The sequence below is a fragment of the Dermacentor silvarum genome, chromosome 8, assembly GCF_013339745.2.
Source record: "Dermacentor silvarum isolate Dsil-2018 chromosome 8, BIME_Dsil_1.4, whole genome shotgun sequence".
In the NCBI taxonomy this organism is placed as follows: domain Eukaryota; kingdom Metazoa; phylum Arthropoda; class Arachnida; order Ixodida; family Ixodidae; genus Dermacentor; species Dermacentor silvarum.
Window position 1 is genome coordinate 68,589,862 of NC_051161.1, and position 23,141 is coordinate 68,613,002.

Consider the following 23,141-nt stretch of genomic DNA (forward strand, 5'->3'; position numbering starts at 1 on the left):
AGAATAACAAATGTAGCCTCTGCCACTACATACGAGAAAATATTGCATTGAAGAGCTGACAATTCTCGCAACCTATTGGGAAATATGCCGAAAAGGGTTTACCACAATGCATTATTTGCTGATGTGTGCATTGGTTCACATTAGACTGAAATGCTAAGTCCTCAGGTGATGCAGGAAACCGGTGAAACGTGAGCATGCAGTGGTCTCGCGAAGTGTTGTTTTGTGGACACACTTAGTCCCCAAAATCGTTATTTTCCGCTGGTTGTTTGTGCACCCAAAACTGCACAGTGCTGGCCTGTAGCCTTTTGATGAGTATATACGACATTATTTACGAGCGTAAGTCATTCGTGACAAAAAATGTCGCAGTTTCGCCCGAAAGGCGAAGCATCGATTGCGATAGCAAATTAGTAGAGCGCTATTCGGAGTAGGGATAGTAGTTTTATCGGCTGCATAAACTTGGACACATTGGCTTACTAACTGAATTAACAATCGTGGTGTAAGCGCGCACAAGCAAACATGAATAGATCACACTGAATGACCGCAGTCAACGACTGTCAAAACGCTGGCAGCAAGCGCGAGTTCGCGCGGTCTATCGCTTCAACGGAAACTGAGCGGCAAATGCACAGCCCATACAAAGGTCAGAGCCGTGTTGAGATAAGAGACGGTGCGGGCGACCGCCGGGCAGAGAAGTTGTTGGCAGAGGAGAAGCTGCCCCCCCCCTCTTACCGTTTCTTGCTTTCGCGTAGGAGATTGAGTGGTAAGATACGCCTTTGGCGCTAGGGTGCCTCGATGCCAGCGCGGACGGCGGCGCTGGGCATCGAGGCACCCTATTTGGCGCCGGAGCACAGCGCCGCCTCGCCTCCCTCCCTCCCATACCCCAACGGCCTTTCGCGGGACGGTCGCGTTTGCTTTCCGCCGTCCGTTCGCCCTCCGTGATAGCGCGCGTCCCCCGCGCGCTTTCGCTCGCGCATACGGCGCGCGACGACGATTTTATCGCCCTTGGAATCTATTGACCCTTTTCGCGGCGCTCCCGTGGGCGCTGCCATGTTTGATCACGTGGTGACGCGTCCATTGCTTGCCTCAGCCGCCTCCGTTGCCTCCGCGTTTACAATGCAAGCGCGTGACGCCGGCGCAGCGCAGCAAACCTCCGTTTCGACGCATATCGTAGACGGTGACTGTGTGCACGACACGAAGCTTTGGCCACAGCTTTAGAGGACATGTAAGTGCTTTCAGAGCTCATTACGCCTTGTCCAAACGGCGTGAGCAGCGTATACGCTACTTGTACTAAAAGCGGGGCTAGAAATGTATTCCAAGCTGTCCAAACTTTCCGCTTATAAATTAAATCGGGATCAGTGTGCTCTGCGTTCTTTATTTGGCAAACATTTTGAACCAGTGGCTTGTCATATTTCTGACTCAGTAAAGTTCCTCGGTGCGGCCACTATCTGATTGTTTATTTTCAGCATAATCACTCGCGGGTATGCTCTGCTGCGATGAATTTGTTCTTGCTGCGCACAAAGCTTGGAATTTAAATGTTCTGTACTTTGTGGTAGCCCGTAGCAAAGACGTATTATCGCTAGTCCCTCGCTTACTCTGTGGACTGTCACGAAACATTCAGCTTCCAGCATTCGTATCTTGTCGGTGTAGTCGCCGTCATTCATGCTCCGGCACATTGATTCAAATGTGCGCCTATTCACTCACACATTGGCGATAGGGTGGGCGTAAGTTTTCGTGCGAGTAAGGGTGGATGTGTGTAGATAACGTGCGAGAAACTTACAATGCCAGTAAGTGGCACCACTACATTTTGTAACGAGCGGTACTCACTCCCAAGTGCCGACGTTCCGGAATTGAAGTCCTTTCTTTGGAGGTTAGCTATACAGCGCAGGTGGATGAATTATATTTCTTTATTCTTGAGGAAAGCCGTGCATCGCGAAGGGCGCCAACACAGGCAGTCCTTATGCAGCAGCTGCAACACAGGTTGATTCCATTCAATAATATGTGAATCACTCTTTTTGCAGCGAACTACCGCACACGTCTTCCCTTTATCGTTAAACATTTTGCAGTATGAATTGGGCACAGTGCATTAGCGCACACCCAGTTGCATTTTCGGCAGCTGATCGCACAGTAGGAGGGTAGAGGCAGTAATGGTTTCGTATTCGTGCGCATCCGCTGAGGCAACGTATGGCGCGCCGCGGAAAGCGCCATCTCGTTCCTCTAAAGCAAACTGCTCCGCGAAAAGGGTCAATACGGAACCTCACGGCGACGCCGACGGCAGAAATCCGGTTGAAGTGTCCATATAATTGCTATCGCAATAAAATAAACGGAAACATCGAAGGAAAGCTACCACTCCGCAATGCAAGCGCAAGGCAAGCTCACAGTCCAGACCGAAAAGGCAACAGTGACACACTCTCCACGCCAGACCGTCGGAAGCGCCCTCGTGAAAATGTCTATAGCTAGCAGCGGAAATGTGTACCACACTCAGTTTGCCCGCTCTTTTCAAGTTCCCGGTACGTTTGGGTATATAGCACCTCGTATCTATATATACACATAGATAGATAGATAGATAGATAGATAGATAGATAGATAGATAGGCTCGAAACGCTTCAAGCAGGCAAATAATGCTAGTCGCATTAAAAAAATCCGAGGACACCTAAGCGCTTAAGAGTTGTGAATGCGACAGCATTGATGTCCAATCGCAATAGGCTGCTGAGCGGTCCTTCGAGTTATGAACTCTTCGCGCGCAAGCGAGCGCGTTGAGACGCTTGGCCAAAGCCTCCTAGATAGCACAATGCTGCTGCACTTCGATCCATGGAGTCATGCTGCCTTGCCCGACTGCCATAGAAGATAATGGGAACGCTCCCGAGTAAGCCGCGGTGATTTTGACGTCACCGCTTTCGCCACGCCGGGCTTGGCAATGGAAATTTCGATCCAAGTACCATGACGTCATATAGCGTAGTGCCCAGGCCTGCTATCTTGAAGGCGCTGGTTTAGCCCAGTGGGTAAGGCACTCCGCTTCTGAGCGTGGGGTCGTAGGTTGAAAACTCGCTACCACCAACATTTTTGCTTTCTAATTTATTGTTTTTCTTCATACATTAATTTTTATAGCGATTACAGAGGCGCAGTTAGAACGCAGGCGTGAGCTTTCGTGGACAAGGAACGTGCGGATAACAAAGGCTTCCGAGGGCAAGGATGACGTGGCGTCGCGGCGATGTCCTCTCCCTCACGCAACACCTGGCGCGCTATCTCAACAGCAGGTGACCCCTTTCGCCCGTTCGTGACGTGGCGTTGCAGCCAATGGAAATTTAGGTGCCGTTTTTCGCTTGTGCAGACGACAGCTAGATGCCGGCTTTTTCGCTCAATGGGCCATTTGATGCTTTCGCATCAAAGGAATCCTGGCTACGCCATCGCCCGCAATTGCACAGAATACTGTGAATTAGTGTTCTCCACGCACGCTGCATATGATGAGTCGCAAGTGTGATTGGCAAAAAGAAAGAAAAAGATCCGTGCGCACGTGTTGACCTAGCTTATCTAAGCCACGCGTGCACAAGAGTAGTAGCGCCATTCGATTCCTCCGTGGGTTCGATCGGCGACCACGGCACTCTCATTTAGTGGCGATGGTGTGTGAAGAAGCAAGTGTGCCTGCTCTTTGGGTCGTGATAAATTTCTAGTGGTTAAATAATGCAATGTAATCTGATATGAGATTCCTTATAGGCAGTGTGGCCCTGCTGCTAGTTTAAATCCCTCTGTAATGGTACCGCCAAGGTCGATCCAAATGGTCGTGAAGCTTCGTGCGAAAAGTGGTTCAGAACGAATTGTCATCGACATCAGCAAGGGTGGTTATGGGAGCAGCGATTGAAGCGCGAATATATGTTTGGAGGGAACAAACATTGCGAAAAAAAAAGCGTTTTTTAATTAAAGCGATACACAGTCAGATTCATTCAACGAAAATAAAATTCCTAATCAATTTTATATACGCATGGTGAGAAAAGAACAACTCTATGTTACTTGATAATTATCAATAAATACCTTTTTTCAGCGCCCACCGTCAGAGGGGGCGTTGAAGCCGGTATCACTTGCAATGCAGCTGTTGAAGTGGGCAGAAAGGCGCGCTCGTAAAGTTCACCTGTTACAATACGCCCCCCTCAGACGTTACGTTGTTTTACTTGTCGACGTTTGTCTGAATTTGGTGGCGCCGATAGTTTCATCGCTTCTTAACCTTTTCAGCCAAAATTAGTGAGTTACGACCGCCAGATTGTTTACTGTAGCTGTTTTCGTGCGACTGCGCTGGCCGATGGTCTTGACGTCCGACGATCGGACCAGCACTCTACACCAAAAGATTCCATCAGCCTCGAAAGAAAGTATGTTCTGTGCAGGGGTGCGATTTTGACACCCGTACGGCTGACCTTTTGCTTCATCGCTTTCCGCGCTGAAAGCTCGAAACGCCCATCACGTCGAATGGCGGGGCATTTGAATATATCTGTAACGGCAGGACCCCGAAAACAAATTTCGCGCCTTTGAGAACAAAATGACGTCACTTCTGTTTTTAACGGATATGGCGTCACATTATTTTTCCTTCCACCGGAAGTGTTTCCTCCTCACACAGATGGCGCTAAGCCCCATGAACCGCCATGTTTTGAACGTACGGGCTTCTATGGAAACGTCGCTACCAGGTGTATTTATATCTTGGTACCGCTTTGAACGGAATGCGAATACACGCGCATGCGCAACACTATATTCATCAGATTTACATCCACATCGTTTCATTGCTGCCTCCATCATAGCCTCATGCATATGCAGCCTTGGGACGTGAAAAAATACCTGGCACTGGGTAAGTGGATTTCCCTACCTCTGGAGGCACGAGTTCATCAACGGCTACAAGTGCATGTACTGTCCAGTCCTCGAAGTTGGTGCGCAAAGGTGAACTTGCTCGCTTGTGTACGAAGGCGAGCCGAAACGTCACTTGGAAATACAATTCCCGTAGCCGTCGGTGCGACACTACGGCCGTTTCTTCCCGCCGGCCCCCTTCGGTATGATCCAGACCTTTTTCGAGCTGAGAGCCCTGTGTATGGTCCGGAGTAGGGGCGACCGCGAGTGGCCGCAGTCGCCTCGAAAGTCGTCGAAGGCCAGATCCCAGACGGCGATGCAGAGCCCCGGCGTGCCCATGTCCCGGCGCATGCGCGACAGCTTGAGCGGCAGCGACTGCATGCCCTCGTAGGCGACCCAATCTCGGAAGCGCACCGCGTAGCTGCACATTCCGTCCGGGTCGACGCTGTCGCGCAGCAGGTACTGGCACACGAGCGGGTACTCGAGCACGCCTCGAGCCTGGCTGTCCCCGGTGGCCGGACCCGCCCGGCTGGCCGCGCTGCCCGCGTGGAAGGCGCCGGACGAGCGCAGCGTCCACCGGTGGCCCATGAGCGACACGCTGAAGCACAGGCGCTGCCGGTGCTCGCGGGGCACCTCGTACTTGAGCACACGCATCACGTCGCGCATGGTAGGGCCGTTCCTGTGCGGACAGTTCGTGACTGTCTTATAGGACTTGGGATGCTATTCGAGATACAGACAAGCTTCATGTTTGTATAGACAAGAAACCTGTGACGTCGCCAGCACGCAGGTGCGTCGCCAGAATAATAATAATAATAATAATAATAATAATAATAATAATAATAATAATAATAATAATAATAATAAAGAAAAAATCATTTTTTGCGATTTCTCGTCGTGGTCACTTCAATTCGTGGTCGCCGTAATCAGCGGCTTAGCTTGTTCTTCATGTGTACAACGATATAAGGCTCAGTGCCAATCAAATGACGCGCGCCTGGCAGAACGAGCAGGGGCCGCGTATTCTGTAACGCTTCGGTTTTCGAAGGATTCGGTTTGCGTGCAGCGATTGGTCGCCGCCTGGGTGACGCCATCGCCTCAGGGCGCGAACGCATTTTTTGATGACGTCACGCACATGTCAATCACGCGGAAACCGAATTTGTCGTCTGCTACGAAGCGAAGCCGCGCGCGCTGCTTCGGTCTGATCCGAAGCGCGGTGTGCCGTGCGCAGAGCCTGTGCGTGCCGTGTGCACGGGCGAGATCGCGGCACTCGGAGCAAAATGACGGCGTGTGCGGTGCCTGTGGCGCCTGTTATCGTGCTTTTAGCGAGCCTCCGTGATAGACAGCGACAACATCGACGTCGACAAGACGCCTTTGAGATGAAAGACGAGGGATTCCGGCGACAATTCAGCTTCTCAAAAGAGGCAGCGCTCCGACTGTGCGAGGAACTTGAGTGTGTATTTTGGCCGCAACGCGAAGTTAGCGTACGACGTCCCACCTAGCGGCATAAATGGGTCAACCGAAGTAAACAAAATTCGTTAAGTCACTCACCGCCATTACAACTCGCACACGTTTCATGATGAAAAACGTAAACCTCATCAATACCATGAACAAATTATTTTTATTTACCAAGAAGCGCTCGTAAATTGCCATATTTTTACTCGGTTTGTGACGTTCACTGCCACAAAACGAAACCTTCGCGCCGATTGGTCTCTGTCCTTTCACTTGTTTTCATTACGTCAACGGACCGCCCCAATGTGACGCCACCGCCAAACCGAATCCTTCGAAAACCGAAGCGTTACAGAATACGGCCCACGGTTCGCGGTCTGTATGACGTCATGGCCTCGAGCTGGTCCTGTCGAATTCAGCCGTATTGTCAAATTCGCAATCTGGTCACTTCCGATTGGCCCGCAGTGCTGCTATAGTATCTAATTGGCTAAAAGCGGCAACATGGCTGAATTTCACAGTGGCTGCGGTAGAGCACCCGGTCTCGGACTTCAGTGGCCGAGATGGAATATACATTTTTTTTTTTAGCTACACCAAATGTTTAAAAATAGAAAAATGTAAATCTTGGTCACGTTATGTTTACCATTCGAGTGTATGGATTGGCGGCCTCTAATTAGAGAGCAATTTCGGCACTTACGTGCGTAATTAGCGAAGTTACGCTAATTAACTTTCTAATTATCAACAATCGGGGGCTACAGAAAATGAGTACATTGGGGCCCGTCCTCGACACTACCTAGCCCAACGATCAAATTTTGAATAGCGGAGTTCACGTGGGAGCTACGCGAACAATTAGTTCCTTTGGCAGGCTGCTTGAAAGTGAAAGTGGCCGCAAAAAGAGCGTCTGTGTCGTCGACGTCGCCGCTCCCCTGCCTTTCGTCACGTCTCCGACGTCACCGCCGGTCCGGCCCAACGAGCAACTTGCGTTATCTCCTTGCTGTCTGCGGCGTTGGCCTAACGCTTCAATGCCGGCGGGCCGCCAAATTCGTCATTCCGTCGCGCGCCACGTTGCGCTGTAGCGCATACCCCGCTCCTTGGGCTATTAGATACTACAGACGCGGTCGTACAAGACCTGTACAATTGACAGGCAGTTTTCTCGGTCTGTTTTTGGGATGCCCTTAATTTCCACATTGTTTTGCCGCGAGTACTGCTCTAGGTAACCAACTCTTCGCGTAAGGTTCTTGTTACTATCTACGAGGGACTTGTTCTCATCCCTCAGGGAATCCTACAGACTGATATGACGCGGCGTCATATCAGTCTGTAGCGTTGACTGCGGACGCCGCAGATAGCAAGGAGATTACGCAAGCTGCTCGCGGGCCGGACCGGCGCTTACCTCGGAGACGTGACGAAAAGCAGGAGGGTGGCGACATCGACGACACAGACGCTCTTTTTTGCGGGAAATTTCGATTTCAAGGAGCCTACCAAGGGGAACTAATTGGTCGCGTAGCTCCCACATGAACAGCGCTATTCAAAATTTGATCGTTGGGATAGGTAGTGTCGAGGACGGGCCCCAAAGTACTCATTTGCTGTAGCCACCTATTGTTGATAATTAGAAAGTTAATTAGCGTAACTTCGCTAATTACGCACGTAAGTGCGGAAATTGATCTGTTTCTAGAGGCCGCCAATCGGTGCACTCGAATGGTAAACATAACGTGACCAAGATATGTATTTTTCTAATTTTAAAAATTTGGTGCAGCTAAGAAAAAAACACCCTGTATTAGGAGGAACTGCGTCAATAAATTTCCCCCCTCATAGTCAATAAAGTTTAGCATAGTGCCACCATGCACCGTTACCTCCCTGAGTGCCTCTCTGGCAGCCTCTCTGCTGAAAACGCCAACATGGCGTAATTTAGCAGTGAAGGGTAGCATTCATGGAGGAAGGAAAGAGTATTAGGGAAGAAGCTTGGACGAGTTGGTCGTGGTTCATAACGGCGGTATTGCGCAGGTCGCAGTTAATCCGAAAAATAATAGAAGCGGAGAATATTTACAAGTTAGGTGACTGCTGCGTAAGCACCCTATCTATTGCTCTCTCACGGCTTGAGCGTGATTACTTGGCAGGGCGTAGGGCAATCGTGGACACGTGGTAAAAAAAAGAAAAAAAAAAGAGTGATCTTACTCATCAACGATGCACTGGCCCTGGGTTTCGCCTTTTTTTCTTAGTTTTTTCCTTTTTTTTTCTGTTCGCTGGGCATATAATAAATCCTGCTCATCTGCAAATAAAGATCAGTTGGAAGTTAGTGCTCTTTACTCTTCTCTGTCCTTTTTTTCTCCCTACGTTTCGCGCGCTACGCAATACCGCTGTTATCAGTAGCGCACCCAGGATTTCTGCCAGGGGGGGGGGGGGGGGGGTGGCAGTTTTCCAATACCATCTAAACAGCACTAATTTCGATTTCTTCACGGGAAATTGTCAAAAAATGCGCTTTTTGCGAGTGTGCAGACGATTGCGCGTCTTACATCTATAGTTGCAGTACTCAAATGCGTAAGGAAAGAAAAGGGGTTAAACAAAAGGGGGGGGTTAAGTCGGCCTCAGGGGGGGGTTACAACCCCCGAATCCCCCCCCGTCGGTGCGCCACTGGCTGTTATGAAGGAAAGAGACTTCGAGAAGCGTCACGTGACAATTTTGAAGCCTAGACAAAACATATAATTAAAACGCTCGTGGGGGAAAAAGTCCCTCTCTAAGCCATACAGGCGGGGGCCGATCGCGACGAGGGCGTCACTATAAGATACCACGAACCAAACAATGACGAGAGTTTCGTCAATTACGGAGGGCCTATTTTTCAAGAGCCAACGATAGGCCCCGAAGGGAGGCATCGAGGGGGGTTGTCAGAGGAAAGTGCCTTGCCGAGGCTAGCTGCCTGACTTCATGCTCCCCTCCTGTATAGTCTTTTTTTTTTTCCCTTTCCTCCGTGATATAGCATCCCTGGACTCGAACTCATGTGACCGCAGTGGTACACATTACGGAGGAACATCGTCAACGGGCTCCCCAATTCACCCTTCTCATTGTCAATAAGAGTTTAGCATGGTGCCGCCATCCGCCGTTACCGCTGTACTGTCTCGGCCACCTGCCAGGCGCGGATTAGCTAGCACGCGTCCGGAAGCTGGAATGTTGCCGGGATGATAGCGGGCAAAGTACTTGGTAGCGGTATGATAAAGATCTCTATTTACGGAAGTGGGAAATTCCACCAAAGGCACTGAAATGGCATTAATGCCAAACGTGAGCCTCTCGCCGCCGCACCTGAATCGATTGTGAGACTGTGAGAGAAGTTTTCAAAGGCGTGAACAGGCTATGTAGGGTGTGCAGATGAAAAACTTATTTTTTTTATCACTTCAGCTGTCGTATTCCACTATTTTGCGCTCCGATTTGTCTGGAACTAGGCCAATCTTAGTGGCAGTCGCATCACAAGCTATGTTCAGTATATCTATAGCTTGCACTGTCCACGCCAGTCCTACTGCGTCATTGCACAGAATGGTGCCATAGCAAGGAAAAGCAGTCAGGAATCTTTTAACGCTATCGCGTTCCACTCTTAAAGGCGAAGCTTAAGCGTCCTCCATTTTTTTTTTCGAATTACAATCTGACGCTAGTTACGTCTGTAGGTTGTGGTTAAGTCGTACTTTGAGATTTTTATGGCGGGTTTTACTTCGAGAAATTCAATTTTGTTCACTAACGCCTTGCGCCACGCGGAGGGCCTGCGCGGTCGGGGTGGTCCGGGATGATTTTCTCCGTGTCGGTGTCGGCGTCGACGGCGTCCAATAACGCTATCGTGTTACACTCTTAAAGGCGAAGCTTAAGCGTACTCCAAGTTATTGAAATGAAGAAGCGCATTATGCACGAGAGCAAGCGACGTTTATACGCTACCCGGGCGCTTTGTTCTTGGAGTGGCGGGCCGTGGAGTTTGCAGAGGGCGCGGTGTACGGGCTGGGGCACTGCGCGTATTTCTCGCTGGCGTCGTGGAATCCGTGGGTGGTGGCCAGCAGGAAGTCAGCCTGGTCCGCTATTCCTGGCAGGTGATATCCGCGGTGGCGATAGTCCTCCTGCCGAAGAACGCTCACAATTAGGGTCAGGTGGATGAACGCGCAAAAGATGATCAACCAGCAGCACAATCCAAGCAACCCTGTCACTACGCCAACCACGGAGGAAGGATGGCGCCAAGTGAACTGTTCTTTCAGTTAAACTTCAACAGAGCTCCATCGCTGTCATACTCTGCAGTGTCAGATATTTCGGTGCGCATCGAGTGGTCAGAATTAATGCACAGTTTCCAACTATACGGCTTCTCTCATCAGAGGCGTAGTTTGAGCTCTATGTCGGCGTAGAATGATTTTTTTTTTCAGCAATAAGGGTAAGGATCTTAGCCGTTGGACACACCAAAACCCTTAAGGGTGTAACAATTTGTACTGTGAGGGCTTTCTTATTTTTAATTTTTTCGCAAAGAGAAGAGGCACCCGTGCCTGGTAAGGCACGCCGACGGTGATGATGTAGCGCAGCCCGAAGCGCTCGCGTAGTGTCTCGACCAGCACGAGAAAGTTCTGCTTGTCGGCACGAGAGCCGCAGTGACCGCCGGGCTGGCGCCAGTCCAGGTGCAGGCCGTCGAAGCCCCGGTTGACGAGCCACCAGAACGCCTTGTCAGCAAACGCGCGCGTCCGGTTCAGGTGGCCGGCCATGCTGGAAAACTGGAAGGTGTCCCGCTCGTCCGGCCCGCCGCCCAATGACAGCAGCACCTTCAGGTGCGGGTAGACGCCCTTCAGCTCGGAGGCCTGCCGGAAGCCCTGCGCCAAGAGAGCGGAACTGCTGTCGGTAAAAGCCAAAGTTTGCGGTACTATATAGTTTGATATTCGAAACCCGTATTTTTTTCGGTATTTCTTTTCGAATTGATTCAGTGATCGTTCATTTTTTATATTCTCAGTGAACGTTAGAAAAAAGTGCGCACATTTGTTGGACCAATACTCAAAAGTTATTTAATGGTCCGACCAGTAGATGACACAGGAAACCTCTGTAGCTGCGTAAAATGTTATAACAAAGCTATAAAAAATTACGTGAATAACTTAAATTGCGTGGATGAAATGTCACCCCTATTTCATCCACCAATTTCCGACACCCACATTCACGTGAAAGCGGTTCGAAAAGTATGGTAACAATACCATTCAGAGACAGAATTGATGTGCCGATAACACTGATAAACTATGCCATGGTGAGACGTTGGTAAACATTCCATTTTCACGTAGTCACCGTGAGTGTTCAGACATTTATTCAGTCTGTGAACGAAAGCAACTATGCCGGAAAAGAGTAAATAGCAAGTTTCTGAAGTCGCATCAGGACTGCCCTTGCTAAACGTCCGTACCAACCGAACGCCGACCATCCAGTTGATTTTTCAAAGTTCCATTGGTTCCATCTGCACAATTCAAAGAGCCGACGATGAATTTTTCCTGGTGGTCCCCACTTCATGTGCTTTTCTCTCATCACGTGCGCCCTAAGTGCAGCCGTCTTAAAACTGATATCTCGTCGCGATGACGCAAAATTGTTCATGTATCGGTGGTATTGGCACACTGTGGTCTTTTTGCTGTCCTTTGCCTAAGCCTCGGAAACGTGATTAACAGGGGAACTATTGCCACCATGAGGAATTTTGTTAACTTACGTTAGCAACTCCCGTATACCTCCCGAGTCGACCGAGCAGAAGAAGCCTTCGCAGATGTACGCGGACCCGAGCAACTCGCACATCAAAGAGAGTTCTCACACCTTTCGGAAGATCCTATATATAGAGGTCTGGTATGGTGGTGGTGGTGAAAAACATTTATTGAACTAGTTCCAGAGAGGTGATCGGGTTAGGGCCCTATTGGCCTCCTCCCCTCACAGTACTAGGTGGAGCCCCTATTCCGGGGCCCCATTGGCAAGCAACGCCGCCCGCGTCCGTTGAACCAAGGCCTTTTGGGTCTTGAGGTCTTGACAGCCGAGCAGGGCCGCCTCCCTCTGGTGGGATTGGGGTTGGGGGGGATGGATGGGTTTGAATGGCACGCCCATACTATGTGGAAGGTGTCAGCCACCTCCCCACAGAACTGGCACGCACCGTCAAAGGATGGGTTGAAATGCTTCAGCACCGCCGGGCACAGTACAGTGTTGGTAAAAATTTTGATGAGGAGGCGCTCGTCAGCGCGATCCAGTCCCTTACAAGGGGCCGGGTAACGCCGGTGCTCCTCCTTATAGTAATCGGTGATTTCTTTGAATGAAAGGGCCAGATTGTCTGACTGGGAGTAGGCTTCCAAGGACAGGGAGACAGCCCGGGGAGAGAGTGCGCGGGCGGCCTGATCGGCCTGTTCGTTTCCCTGGAGTCCCTGGTGACTGGGGGCCCAAATCAGGTTACGCGGAGTTGGATCAAAGTATAGACAGCTAGATTGGAGTATGCGCTGGGCAAGCGGGGGGGCCCACCCCAGCTCATAGTTCCGACAAGCCCCTCGCGAATCGGTGATGATGTGTGTCGACGTGGGATTAGTGAGGGCCAGAGCGATGTCAATCTCCTCCGCGTGTGTTGCGCTGTAGGCTTTGAAAGTGAGCCCGTTAACTGTGTTAGTGTTGTGTACGACTGCAGCCGTGTACCACCCCCCGTGGTGTGGGCCGGCAACGTCCACGTAATACACGTGTTGTTGGTGGTATGCCACTGCCTGAAATCTGCTCAATTCTTAGCAACTGCTTCGCTCTATCCGGTTAATTTCCTTCGTTATACCCGAGTCCTTTCACATGCTTCGAATATGAACATGCTTATTATATCGGCACTAGCCGCTATATAGGATGTATGTTCCTTTATGTTGCACCAGCTCAACCGACGCTTAAGTGCGTCCGGCTGCGCGTTCCGACGGCCTTGTCATAAGACCGACTCGTGGCTGCGTTGCGCCAGCCTGTTCTCTGGTTGACATTTCGTATCGGGCACGCGGCTGCACCAAAACCGCGATGGAACTCCCCTTCGCTGTAACAAAACTTTCCAGCGAGGGCAATGCTTCACGAGTCACGGGTTACAGCATATGTGTGAAGGTATATAACCGCAGGGGGAGGTAAAATTAACGCATCAGCGTGTCTCTCGTCTCGTCGTATGATGAGGTTGAATACCGCCTGCCGAGTGCACACCGACATAGACATAAATGATACTGTAAGGTGCACGGGCGCTGTGATATACGTCACAGCCCCAGTGTACCTTATAGTAGCATTTAACCATTAGAGCTAGACAATAAGTGCCCCCCCCCCCCCAGCAGCATATCTCAGCAGATCCACGGGGAAGTAATAAAATGAATAATTTTAAGGTAATAAAATGAATGAATGAAACTGACTGACAATCATCCACCGATAGTTTCTGCTAAACTATCATTTTTTAACCACCCTGGGTATGCCTTTTGCGCCGACCGACCCTCTTAGCAGCAAGACTATAGCCTATATAACGCCTCCTGCCTGGTAGGTCTCGTCGAACGTGGGGTCCTTGCTGTAGATGGAGCCGTCGGCCGTGACCCCGGCCGCGTGGTAGATGAGGTGGGTGCAGAAGGCACCCGGCACGTCCACGACGCGGTAGTGCAGCTTGGGAAAGCGCAGGAACACGTCGTGCTGGTACACGCAGAAGATGGGGTTCGTGCTCACGACCTTCGTGCGGTACGGCACGAAGTCCTCCGTCTCGGCGACGTGCGGCACTGCGTGTGCGGGGCTGCTGTCCGCCAGCGGGTGGAAGTCCTTGCAGGTGGACGCGTCGAAGCCCCGCTGGACAGCGATGCCGTGGCCGTCGTCCCGGAAGAATATTCCCTTCCGATGCACGCCTGTCATAAAAAGGGGCACATCCGCGAATGGGCGACCGCGTGGCCTTTCTAGCGGAATCCGCCTTCATTTCCTGTTTTGAGAAAGCACTCGGAAATCGCTTTTAGATGCGAAGCAGCTTATGGTCGGGGCTATGTCACTCACTCCCTGCCTCCGCCGTGCGGCGTCCACACCCGCACTGCGCATGCGCATGCTCCTCCCCCTCCTCTCCTTGTCTCATCTCCTCTCTTCTCGGCATTCCTCCTCTCCTCTCCGACGCTCCTCTCCTCTCCGGATTGCGCAACGAATGGCAACACCTGCGGCTCCACGCGCGATAATGCGACGCAGCTTAGGCTAGAGGCGCGACGGTAGGCGCTGCATACTCCGCTGGGGGGCGCCACAACGCGCAGAACTGTTGTCGACGCCGTCGGCGTTTATCCGCGTTCGCACCGAACGCGCGTGGCGGCGTTGGTTACTGTTGCCGGTGCCTCTGGGGGCGGCTCGGAGGTTTTCGACGAGATCAGCCATTACTCGTCGAGCAGCGTCGGAAATCTTACCTACGCAACGCCGTGATGAGTGCCACGGACAGCGCCAGCGTCAACGCCAGTGTCAGCGCCGTGGGCGACCAATGGCTGCTTCGCATACTACTCCGGGTTCCCCTACGGGGAGATGGTATAATTTTTGTGTTATTGCGATAGCAATTATATGGACACGCCGTGATGTTCCGTGTGAAGTCCATGGGCGATAACATCGCCACCGTGCGCTGTATGCTGTATGTACGAGTGAAAACGCATGCTAGGGTGAGCCGACGATGGCGGCTCAATCTCGGGCGCGCAAGGGAGGAAAGCGGGGAGGAAGCGCCCCGTCTTCCGTCGCCCGCAAGGCACCGGGGGGTAGGGGGGCGTTCTATACCGGCGGCTGCTGCGTATGGTGCGGCCGCGCGCGGTCGAACGGGCCCTATCTTGAAAGCAATCTGCGATGGGGACAGAGTGCGAGGGCGGATAGCTTCATGTGCGCTGTGTTTTCGCCGCTTTGTTCGCGTTGAAGCGAGAGGCAGCGCGAAGGTCAGTTCACTCGATGCTGATGCCGTGCTTCCTCATTCCAGCATTTTGACAGCCACTTTCCGCGATCATCGAGTAAGATGTGTTCGTGTTTGCTTGTGCGCGCGTGAGACCATGCTTGTTAATTGAAATAGTAAACGAATTTTTACAAGTTTGTACGGCCGATAAAACTGCTATCCTTACTTCGTGTAGCTGTCTACTAATTTGCTATCGCAATCGATGCTTCGCCTTTCGGGCGAAACTGCGACTTTTTTTCATCGCTTAGGCTATGTATTACATATTTGTTGTTGCTGTTGCTCGTGATAAAAGCTCGCATTAGGGTTTTGCTTGTAGGAAGAAATTTATTTCACTATCCCTACAATGCTTGTATGTATTTACTGATGTATTTCGTGTGGTAATTTATCATTAACGGTAAATTCTTTTGTTACACTTTGAATTAGCCTACTTTTTGTAGTCTCTTTATGAGCTTATTATTGAACACGCATTTATAGGGTATGGTCAATATATCGTGTAGAAATTATCTCGTTTTTGTGCTGAAACCTCCTGTAAAATGCTGTCCTCTTGTCAATATCCTGCGAGTTCTACTCTGCTTGTATTCAAGCGACACATGGTGCTATAGAGGCCTAGTCAGGTGACTTGTGTCGTCCCCTTTAGCCTCACCACCTTGAAAATCATGTATTGTCAAACAAACGGAAATAAACAAAAAAATACATAAAAAGATAAACGGCCGGCAGTGAACTTGCAAAAGAAAGTAACTCCGCGCCATTACTATTAGTAACCTCACTAGGAAAACCATACATCTTGTAACGTGCGGAGTGAAACAAAAAACCACAAAAGTACACATAACACAAAGCACAAACTACAAACTCGGGTTTGTGTACGCCACACACGCACACACGCACGCGCCAAGCTTGACAGCGCTAAATCAAAATACCTTTTCTCTAGCCTAAAGGGACACTAAAGAACAACACTAGTCTGTTCAGACTGATAAAGTACTGTTTGAAAGCATTACTTTCATGGCTGTTGCTCGAGGTTAACGGTTCTTAATTTGCTTGCCAAATTCAGTACGGGTGACTGTTTTGCTAGTGCAAAAGCGTAATTCATTGGTGTATCCTACTTTGACATTCGCGTTTAGCTTCCCTCTAATTTTTTGATTGCTGATATCAATGCCTAAGTTTTGTTAAGGTCTGTGAGTACGATTCTGCAGGATCCTAGCTGTGATAAGGAAGCAGGCGGCATTGATTTAATGGTGAATCTGTGCGTGTTGGAGATAATTAACAATACTGTTGCAAGAGATAGTAGTACTAATAAAAGTTTGCCAATTTAGTCACCTTTCTAAAACACATGTTGACGCGACGACACTTGTATGCGAGCACGCGGAGGGCTAATGCTTACAAAACAGTCGCAGTTTCGCCCGAAAGGCGAAGCATCAATTGCGATAGCAAATTTACTAGTAGAGAGCTATATGGAGTTAGAATACTAGTTTTATCGGCTGCATAAACTTGGACACATTCGCTTACTAACTGAGTTAACAAGCATGGTGTCAGCACGCACAAGCAAACATGAATAGATCACACTCGATGACCGCAGACAATCACTGTCAAAACGCTGGCGTGAGCAAGCGCGCTGCAGCAGCGACCGAAGTTTCGTGCGGTCTATCAGTTCAACGGAAACCGAGAGGCGAAAGCACAGTGCATACAAAGGTAAGAGCCGTGTGGAGATCGCTTTCAAGATACGGTGCGCGCGACAGCGCTCAGCCGCGCAAAGTACAAGTACGCAGTTGCTGGTAGAGTAGAAGCCGCGCCCCCTCCGTCCCGCGCTGCATGCCTTCCCGCTTTCCTACTTTCGCGTAGGAGACTGAGTCGCCAGTTCCGGCCCCTTGCGCCCGGTCGCAAGATACGCATTTGGTGCCGCAGCTAAACGTCGCCTCCCCTCCCTCCCTCCCATCCCCCCACGGCCTTTCGTACGACGGAACACGTCGCGTTTGCTCTCCGTCGTGCGTTCGCTCTCCGTGAAAGCGCGCGTACCTCGTGTGCTTTCACTCGCACATAAAGCATACGGCGCGCGGCGACGATTTTATCGCCATTATACTGTATACGGAACCTCACGGCGACAACGACAGCGGCGGTGACGACTACGGCAGAAATGCACTTGGAGTGTCCATATAATGGCTATCGCAATAAAATTACTAGAGAGAACTCTTGCTATCATTCATCTATCATGGGAATGATGGTCAGTACATGGGTCTGTCCGATATTTGCGCTTGGGGCTTCAGATGTTTTTTAGACGTTATTCATTACATTTTATGAACTCCTATTTTGTAAGAGCATGAAGGCAACATAAGGCTCTGCGCGCATGCGTAATCAATCCGAATTGGTGAATTCACAGCACCATCCTTTGTTGAAAATGATAAGTTTGGAAGGACCCAAGTCTGCGAAGGTCCAAGTTTGGGAAAAAAACGAAATCAAATCAATTCACACCTTTATTTTATCTCCACGAAAGGAAGGGGGAGTTGGGAAAACCTGCTTAGGAACCGCTTTACGAAGTCCCCCCAGTCCATTAGTACAGTTCCAGGGCATTTCATAAAGACGTGGACATGAATGGCTAGTCCTACATAAAGTGTTCGCGAGAAACATGTCAATGGCAGAAAGAAATCCATGTATTACACATCATTGGCATGCTGGATGAACTGCCACACTTGCAGTTCCCGTAGACACTATAGCTTCAGGGTTCCCTTTAACATTCGTACGAAACTCTGTATGGGACTCTGTACTGCACTTAATTACCTGCGGCCATGGTTCCCGCCTTGTAGTAGAGCACGCACAGGGGTAACAGCAGGAATACCGTCGACACGGCCACGAACGTCGTGAACAGGTTGGCGTTGTTGCGGCGCGCGAACGACAGCAGCTGGTTTCCCCGGGCCCGAATAGCCGGGACGACATCGTGGATTCGCGGCCGGAACTGCAGCGGTTTCCGCAGCGCGGCAGCCAGGCTAGCTAGGCCCGCCGAGTAGCGGCCGTCATGCGCCGCACTCGGCTGCTGCAACGGGTAGTCAGACGTGGCAGATCAGGGGAGATATTCTGTAAGAGTCCACCTAGTGGGACGTGTCCATTTCGTCTGCTGCTGAAGTGCTGATTGGCTGTGGCTCCTGGATGCCGCGGACGCGCAGCCCAGCGCAGCCAATCAGAACTTCAACAGCAGACGAAATGGGCATGCCCCACTAGGTGGACTCTTACAGACTACCTCCCCAGATCTGAGGAAACCCGCCAAGTTGGAAGAAGATTCAAGCAAGGAAAAAATGTCACAGTTTCTCCCTAAGGGCAAAGCAATGAATGCGATAGCAACACAGCAATGTCATACGAAGTAAGGTGAGCGGCTTTGGTAGCAATATGAATTGTAGTAAACATGAGCTGATTAAGTAAGCAGGTGTGCTGCGGCGTAAGTAGACCGACACGAAGAGAGACTCGATGACCACGAGAAGGCGCGTGTGAAACGGTGGTGTTGATGAGAAGCGCTTCCCGTGGGCAGCGCGTGCGAAGGGACACACCTGTAGCGCTGCACTGCCGATCCGGGCAGCATTGCATGTGTAGCGTGCGTTGGAAAATGTGGACCGACTATTACTAACTGAATGAACAAGCGTGGTGTGAGCGCGCACAAACAAACATGAATACATCACACTGAATGACTGCAGACAACGACTGTCAAAACGCTGGCAGCAAGCGCATATGCCGCAGCGGGCGAAGGTACGTGCGGTCTATCGCTTCAACGGAAACTGAGCGGCGAATGCACAGCGCATACAAAGGTCAGAACCATGTGGAGATAAGAGACGGTGTGGGCGAGCGACGAGCGCGGTTGTTGGCAAAGTAGGAGTGCGCCCCCCCCCCCCCCCCCCCGCTCCCTCCGGCGCTTCCTTGCTTGCGCGTGGGAGATTGAGTGCGTTCGCTCTTCGTGATAGCGCGCGTCCCCGCACGCTTCCGCTCGGGCATACGGCGCGCGGCGAAGATTTTATCTATACGGAACCTCACGGCGACGACGACGGCGACGCCGACGGCAGAAATCCGGTTGAAGTGTCCATATAATTGCTATCGCAATAAAACTTGTCAGTGATAGGGGAAATTTGTGCGGGTATATGGGAGGGTGTATGAAGGCATCGCTGCAGTATACACTGCGCTGAGTGCCTGATATTTTTATGTCAACAACGCTATATTTCACGCTGATCGAAGCGCGCATGCCGTTTGTGACCTGAAAGTACAGGAAGTGCAGCGTTAGAAAAACGAGAGGCGAGGCACCCATGATGTATGACGAATCATGTTTGGCAACAAGATAAGCCCCGAAGGGTGTAAATTCTTCTAATAGTGTATGCATATAGAGGAATCCTTCTAGGGCTATTTCTTGTTCACATTTGCGTCCCTTCTACTAGTTATCTTCTAGGTGTGCTAGAGAAACCTGTAACGCGTGATATGCGACCAGATTTTTGATAAGCAACCAGTGTGCCGCTCTTTTATGAACCACTTTCACACCAGCTTGTGTCACTGGGTATCTGCCGCTTTTCTGAATAATCATCATATAAAACATATAATCACCAATTGCATACCCATGATAAGAAGACTGCTAATCGCATTAAGGTCGCCAATCATCTGCAAAGGATGGATGCACCGACAATCTTAAAAAAAAATGTTTTTCTGCAGCACTGCAATCAAGGCTATAGCTACACAAAGCCAGTTCAATGGACGCGCTCGCCTGCGAGTGTGGTCTATAGAGATTAATTGTCAATAAACATTTCCCTCTGACGACCTGCGAATGCAACCAATGGTGAACTGCGCTCGCTCGAAGTTACACTAAATTTGCCCGTCTGACAGGAGTATTAACTAATCGCTGAATAATAGCCAACAAGTGATAATCCCGTTCCTGGAACCGCGTTTCGAGCCTTACATCGGTGGCGTCCTCCAGCTGGCTTTCCAGCTCCATGACGCGCCGTCGCGGCGGATCGTGGGTGCCCAGCGTGGCCACCGTGGTGAACTGGGTGTCGATGGTGGTGGGCTGGGAGCAGAGGGCGTCGTCGGCGTCTCCACCGCGGCTGCGGCCAGACTCCGAGCTGCTGTCGAAGTCGTAGAGGTCGGTCTCGGCCACCGTCGTCGTGTCGACGTAAGAGCTCTCCACCAGCGGCCTTCCGCGTGGGCCCGCCCTGCTTTTGTCGTGCGTCCTCGGCATTTCCGGGGGCAGCGGTCCTCGACTCTTTGCAGAAAGGCGCGTTGAACCTGGCGCTGTTTTGGCTTGGTTTGGTTTAGTTTTCCTTTTATGATGGCGCATACTGGGCAATGGCGTCCTCTTCTTCTTAGTGCTCGTGCGCTCAAGCACGCGTATCCTCGATGACGATGATGATGACCTCAACACTGTGACGCGCATACCTACTAAGGAGGATTGGCTAAGAGTCGCGTGGCGTTCGAAGGCAGAATGCATTAATTGAACAGATAGTTAAACCTCAAAAATGACATGAAGAAGAGCAGATAAACCCGCCGAGGTGGCTCAGTCAGCTAAGGCGTTGCGCTGCTGAGCACGAGATCGCGGGATCGAATCCCGGCCGCGGCGGCCGCATTTCGATGGAGGCGAAATGCAAAAACGCCCGTGTGCTTGCGTTGTAGTGCACGTTAAAGAACCCCAGGTGGTCAAAATTATTCCGGAGCCCTCCACTACGGCGTGCCTCATAATCAGAACTGGTTTTGGCACGTAAAACCCCAGAAAGAAGAAGAAGAGCAGATAAAGAGGTCAATTGAGCCTGAAGAAACGACTGAAAGAATCTGCCCGTTATAAAGAATAAAGAAAGGAGATGGAGAAATCAATGGAACGAAAAAAAAAAGAACGCCGACATCTACAGACAGACAGACAGACAGACAGACAGACAGACAGACAGACAGACAGACAGACAGACAGACAGACAGACAGACAGACAGACAGACAGACAGACAGACAGACAGACAGACAGACAGACAGACAGACAGACAGACAGACAGACAGACAGACAGACAGACAGACAGACAGACAGACAGACAGACAGACAGACAGACAGACAGACAGACAGACAGACAGACAGACAGACAGACAGACAGACAGACAGACAGACAGACAGACAGACAGACAGACAGACAGACAGACAGACAGACAGACAGACAGACAGACAGACAGACAGACAGACAGACAGACAGACAGACAGACAGACAGACAGACAGACAGACAGACAGACAGACAGACAGACAGACAGACAGACAGACAGACAGACAGACAGACAGACAGACAGACAAAGAACTTTATTAAATAGGTCCGGAGAAGCCCTGCCCTAGGGCAGAGCTGCGGGCCGCTCCCACGTGGGGACGGGTGGGCCGAGCCTAACCGCCGCATCGTGGGCTCTCTGGACAGCCCAAGTTTGTCGTGACAGTTCTGAGCTCTGGATGGCAGAGCTCCATTCTTCTTCCGTGATGCGATTGGGCCCCTGTAACGAGGGGCATCGCCAGAGCATGTGTTCTAGATTGCTAACAGCCGCACAGTCGGGGCAAGTAGAGCTAAAAGCCTCTGGAGTGATCGAATGAAAAAGGGCCAGGTTGGGATAGGACTTAGTCTGAAGCATGCGTAAAGTGGACGACAGAGGTCTAGCCGACATCTACAGGAAAAAAAAAATATCTTGAACTAGATTCTTTCGTAAGAGAAAAATTTTAGCCAATCCCGATGCCGGAGATATTGTTAGCGAAGCCGGCCAGCCAATGGCAAAAAGCACTTACGAATGGAACGCTTTGTGAATTCGGCCCCAGGTTCCGGTTTGTTTCGGACGAAGGATGGACGCGTCACGTGGAAACGCTGTTGCGTAAGTATTAGCCTGATGGGCTAAGAAATATAGCCTAAGCTGCAAGAATGTTTGCTGCGTCCCGTCCGTCCTTTTCATTACCCGTCGTCGTGTCGTCGCCTTTAGGCCACCTTTTCACCCTTCCCATATCCTCCTCGCTTCCATGGTACTCAATTAAGTACCTTGTCTTAAGTCCTTTCCAAATCACATCGGAAGCGATTACCTAAATCATTCATGCGGGACATAAAGTCGGATGCATGTGGAACTGTATGGAAACGGTCTAAGCATATTGTGGCGACCAGCTTTGTGAAAATTGACACGGATTTCATCTAGACCGTTGCATCGTCATAGACGACGAGAAACAGCCATGAAGTGCGTTTCGAATACTGCGAGTTGACATGAAAATCAAGGATGCTGCATCGATCAACATGCCAAACTATACCACGAGACGTTACGCCTTCGACTATGTGCTTAAACCAATAAACACGCTTTTTTGGACAATTACTTAAGGGACTTAAGGAGGCGTTTTCTTTTTCTCCACTTGCAAGGAGACGAGGCCTTCGGCATGTAACCGGGATATTTAAAAAATGGTTTCTTCATGATAATAACGCTAGAAGATGGTAATAAAAACCGACCGGAAAATCCTTTTACAACTGTGAGCTGTCTTCGGGTCTCAGAAGGATAAGACAAACAAAAACGAAACTATGACAACCGCCGCTTCTGGGGATCTAACTCATGCCCTCGTGGTAATGTGCACTTAAAATGCGGACGTGTTATAACTGCTTAGCTATCGGGCAACATTCGTGCTGGCAATTTGTGCGGGGCTTCGGGATTCACGGATACTCTTGAGAGTGGTGGCATGTGCCCTCGTAACTTAGAAGTTACAGTTGGCAACGCTGTAGCCGACAAAGACGCAACGTCGTGCGCATCGCAAAGAAAGTTCTGCATTTCAGAACCGGAGGAATCGCCTGTTATTTGGGCTGAATTAACAAAGCTTTTCTTTCGTAAGTGCTTTGTGTCATTGGCGTTTCAGCTTCTCGACTAGTATATCCAGCACCAGGATTGGCTGAAATATTCTCTTCCGAACAATTATCGCATAAGAGGTTTTTGTGAATACGGGCAGTGGCGATTTCTTGTTCTTTTCTTTACTGCCTGATTTTGAGTTC

At 50.5% G+C, this 23,141-nt stretch overlaps 1 protein-coding gene across 1 annotated transcript; it reads right to left on the reverse strand.

The window, feature by feature from the left end:
* Window positions 1–4,841: 4,841 nt before the first annotated feature.
* Window positions 4,842–20,554, reverse strand: LOC119461385 (chitotriosidase-1). Its single transcript, XM_037722681.2, has 6 exons — window positions 20,073–20,554; window positions 17,927–18,179; window positions 13,747–14,102; window positions 10,764–11,081; window positions 10,174–10,349; window positions 4,842–5,500 (listed from the first exon to the last, which is right to left on the reverse strand). The coding sequence occupies exons 1-6, from the start codon at window positions 20,544–20,546 to the stop codon at window positions 4,993–4,995; spliced, it is 2,085 nt and encodes a 694-aa protein (XP_037578609.2). The 5' UTR covers window positions 20,547–20,554; the 3' UTR covers window positions 4,842–4,992.
* Window positions 20,555–23,141: the final 2,587 nt, after the last annotated feature.

Excerpts from the sequence above, each read along its gene's own strand:
- LOC119461385 (XM_037722681.2), bottom strand. The coding sequence starts at position 20,546 with ATGCGCGTCACAGTGTTGAGGTCATCATCATCGTCATCGAGGATACGC. Across the intron at positions 18,180-20,072 it reads AGCTGGAGGACGCCACCGAT|CAGCCGAGTGCGGCGCATGA; the intron begins GTAAGGCTCGAA and ends TACCCGTTGCAG. Across the intron at positions 5,501-10,173 it reads TCCAAGAACAAAGCGCCCGG|GAACGGCCCTACCATGCGCG; the intron begins GTAGCGTATAAA and ends CTGTCCGCACAG.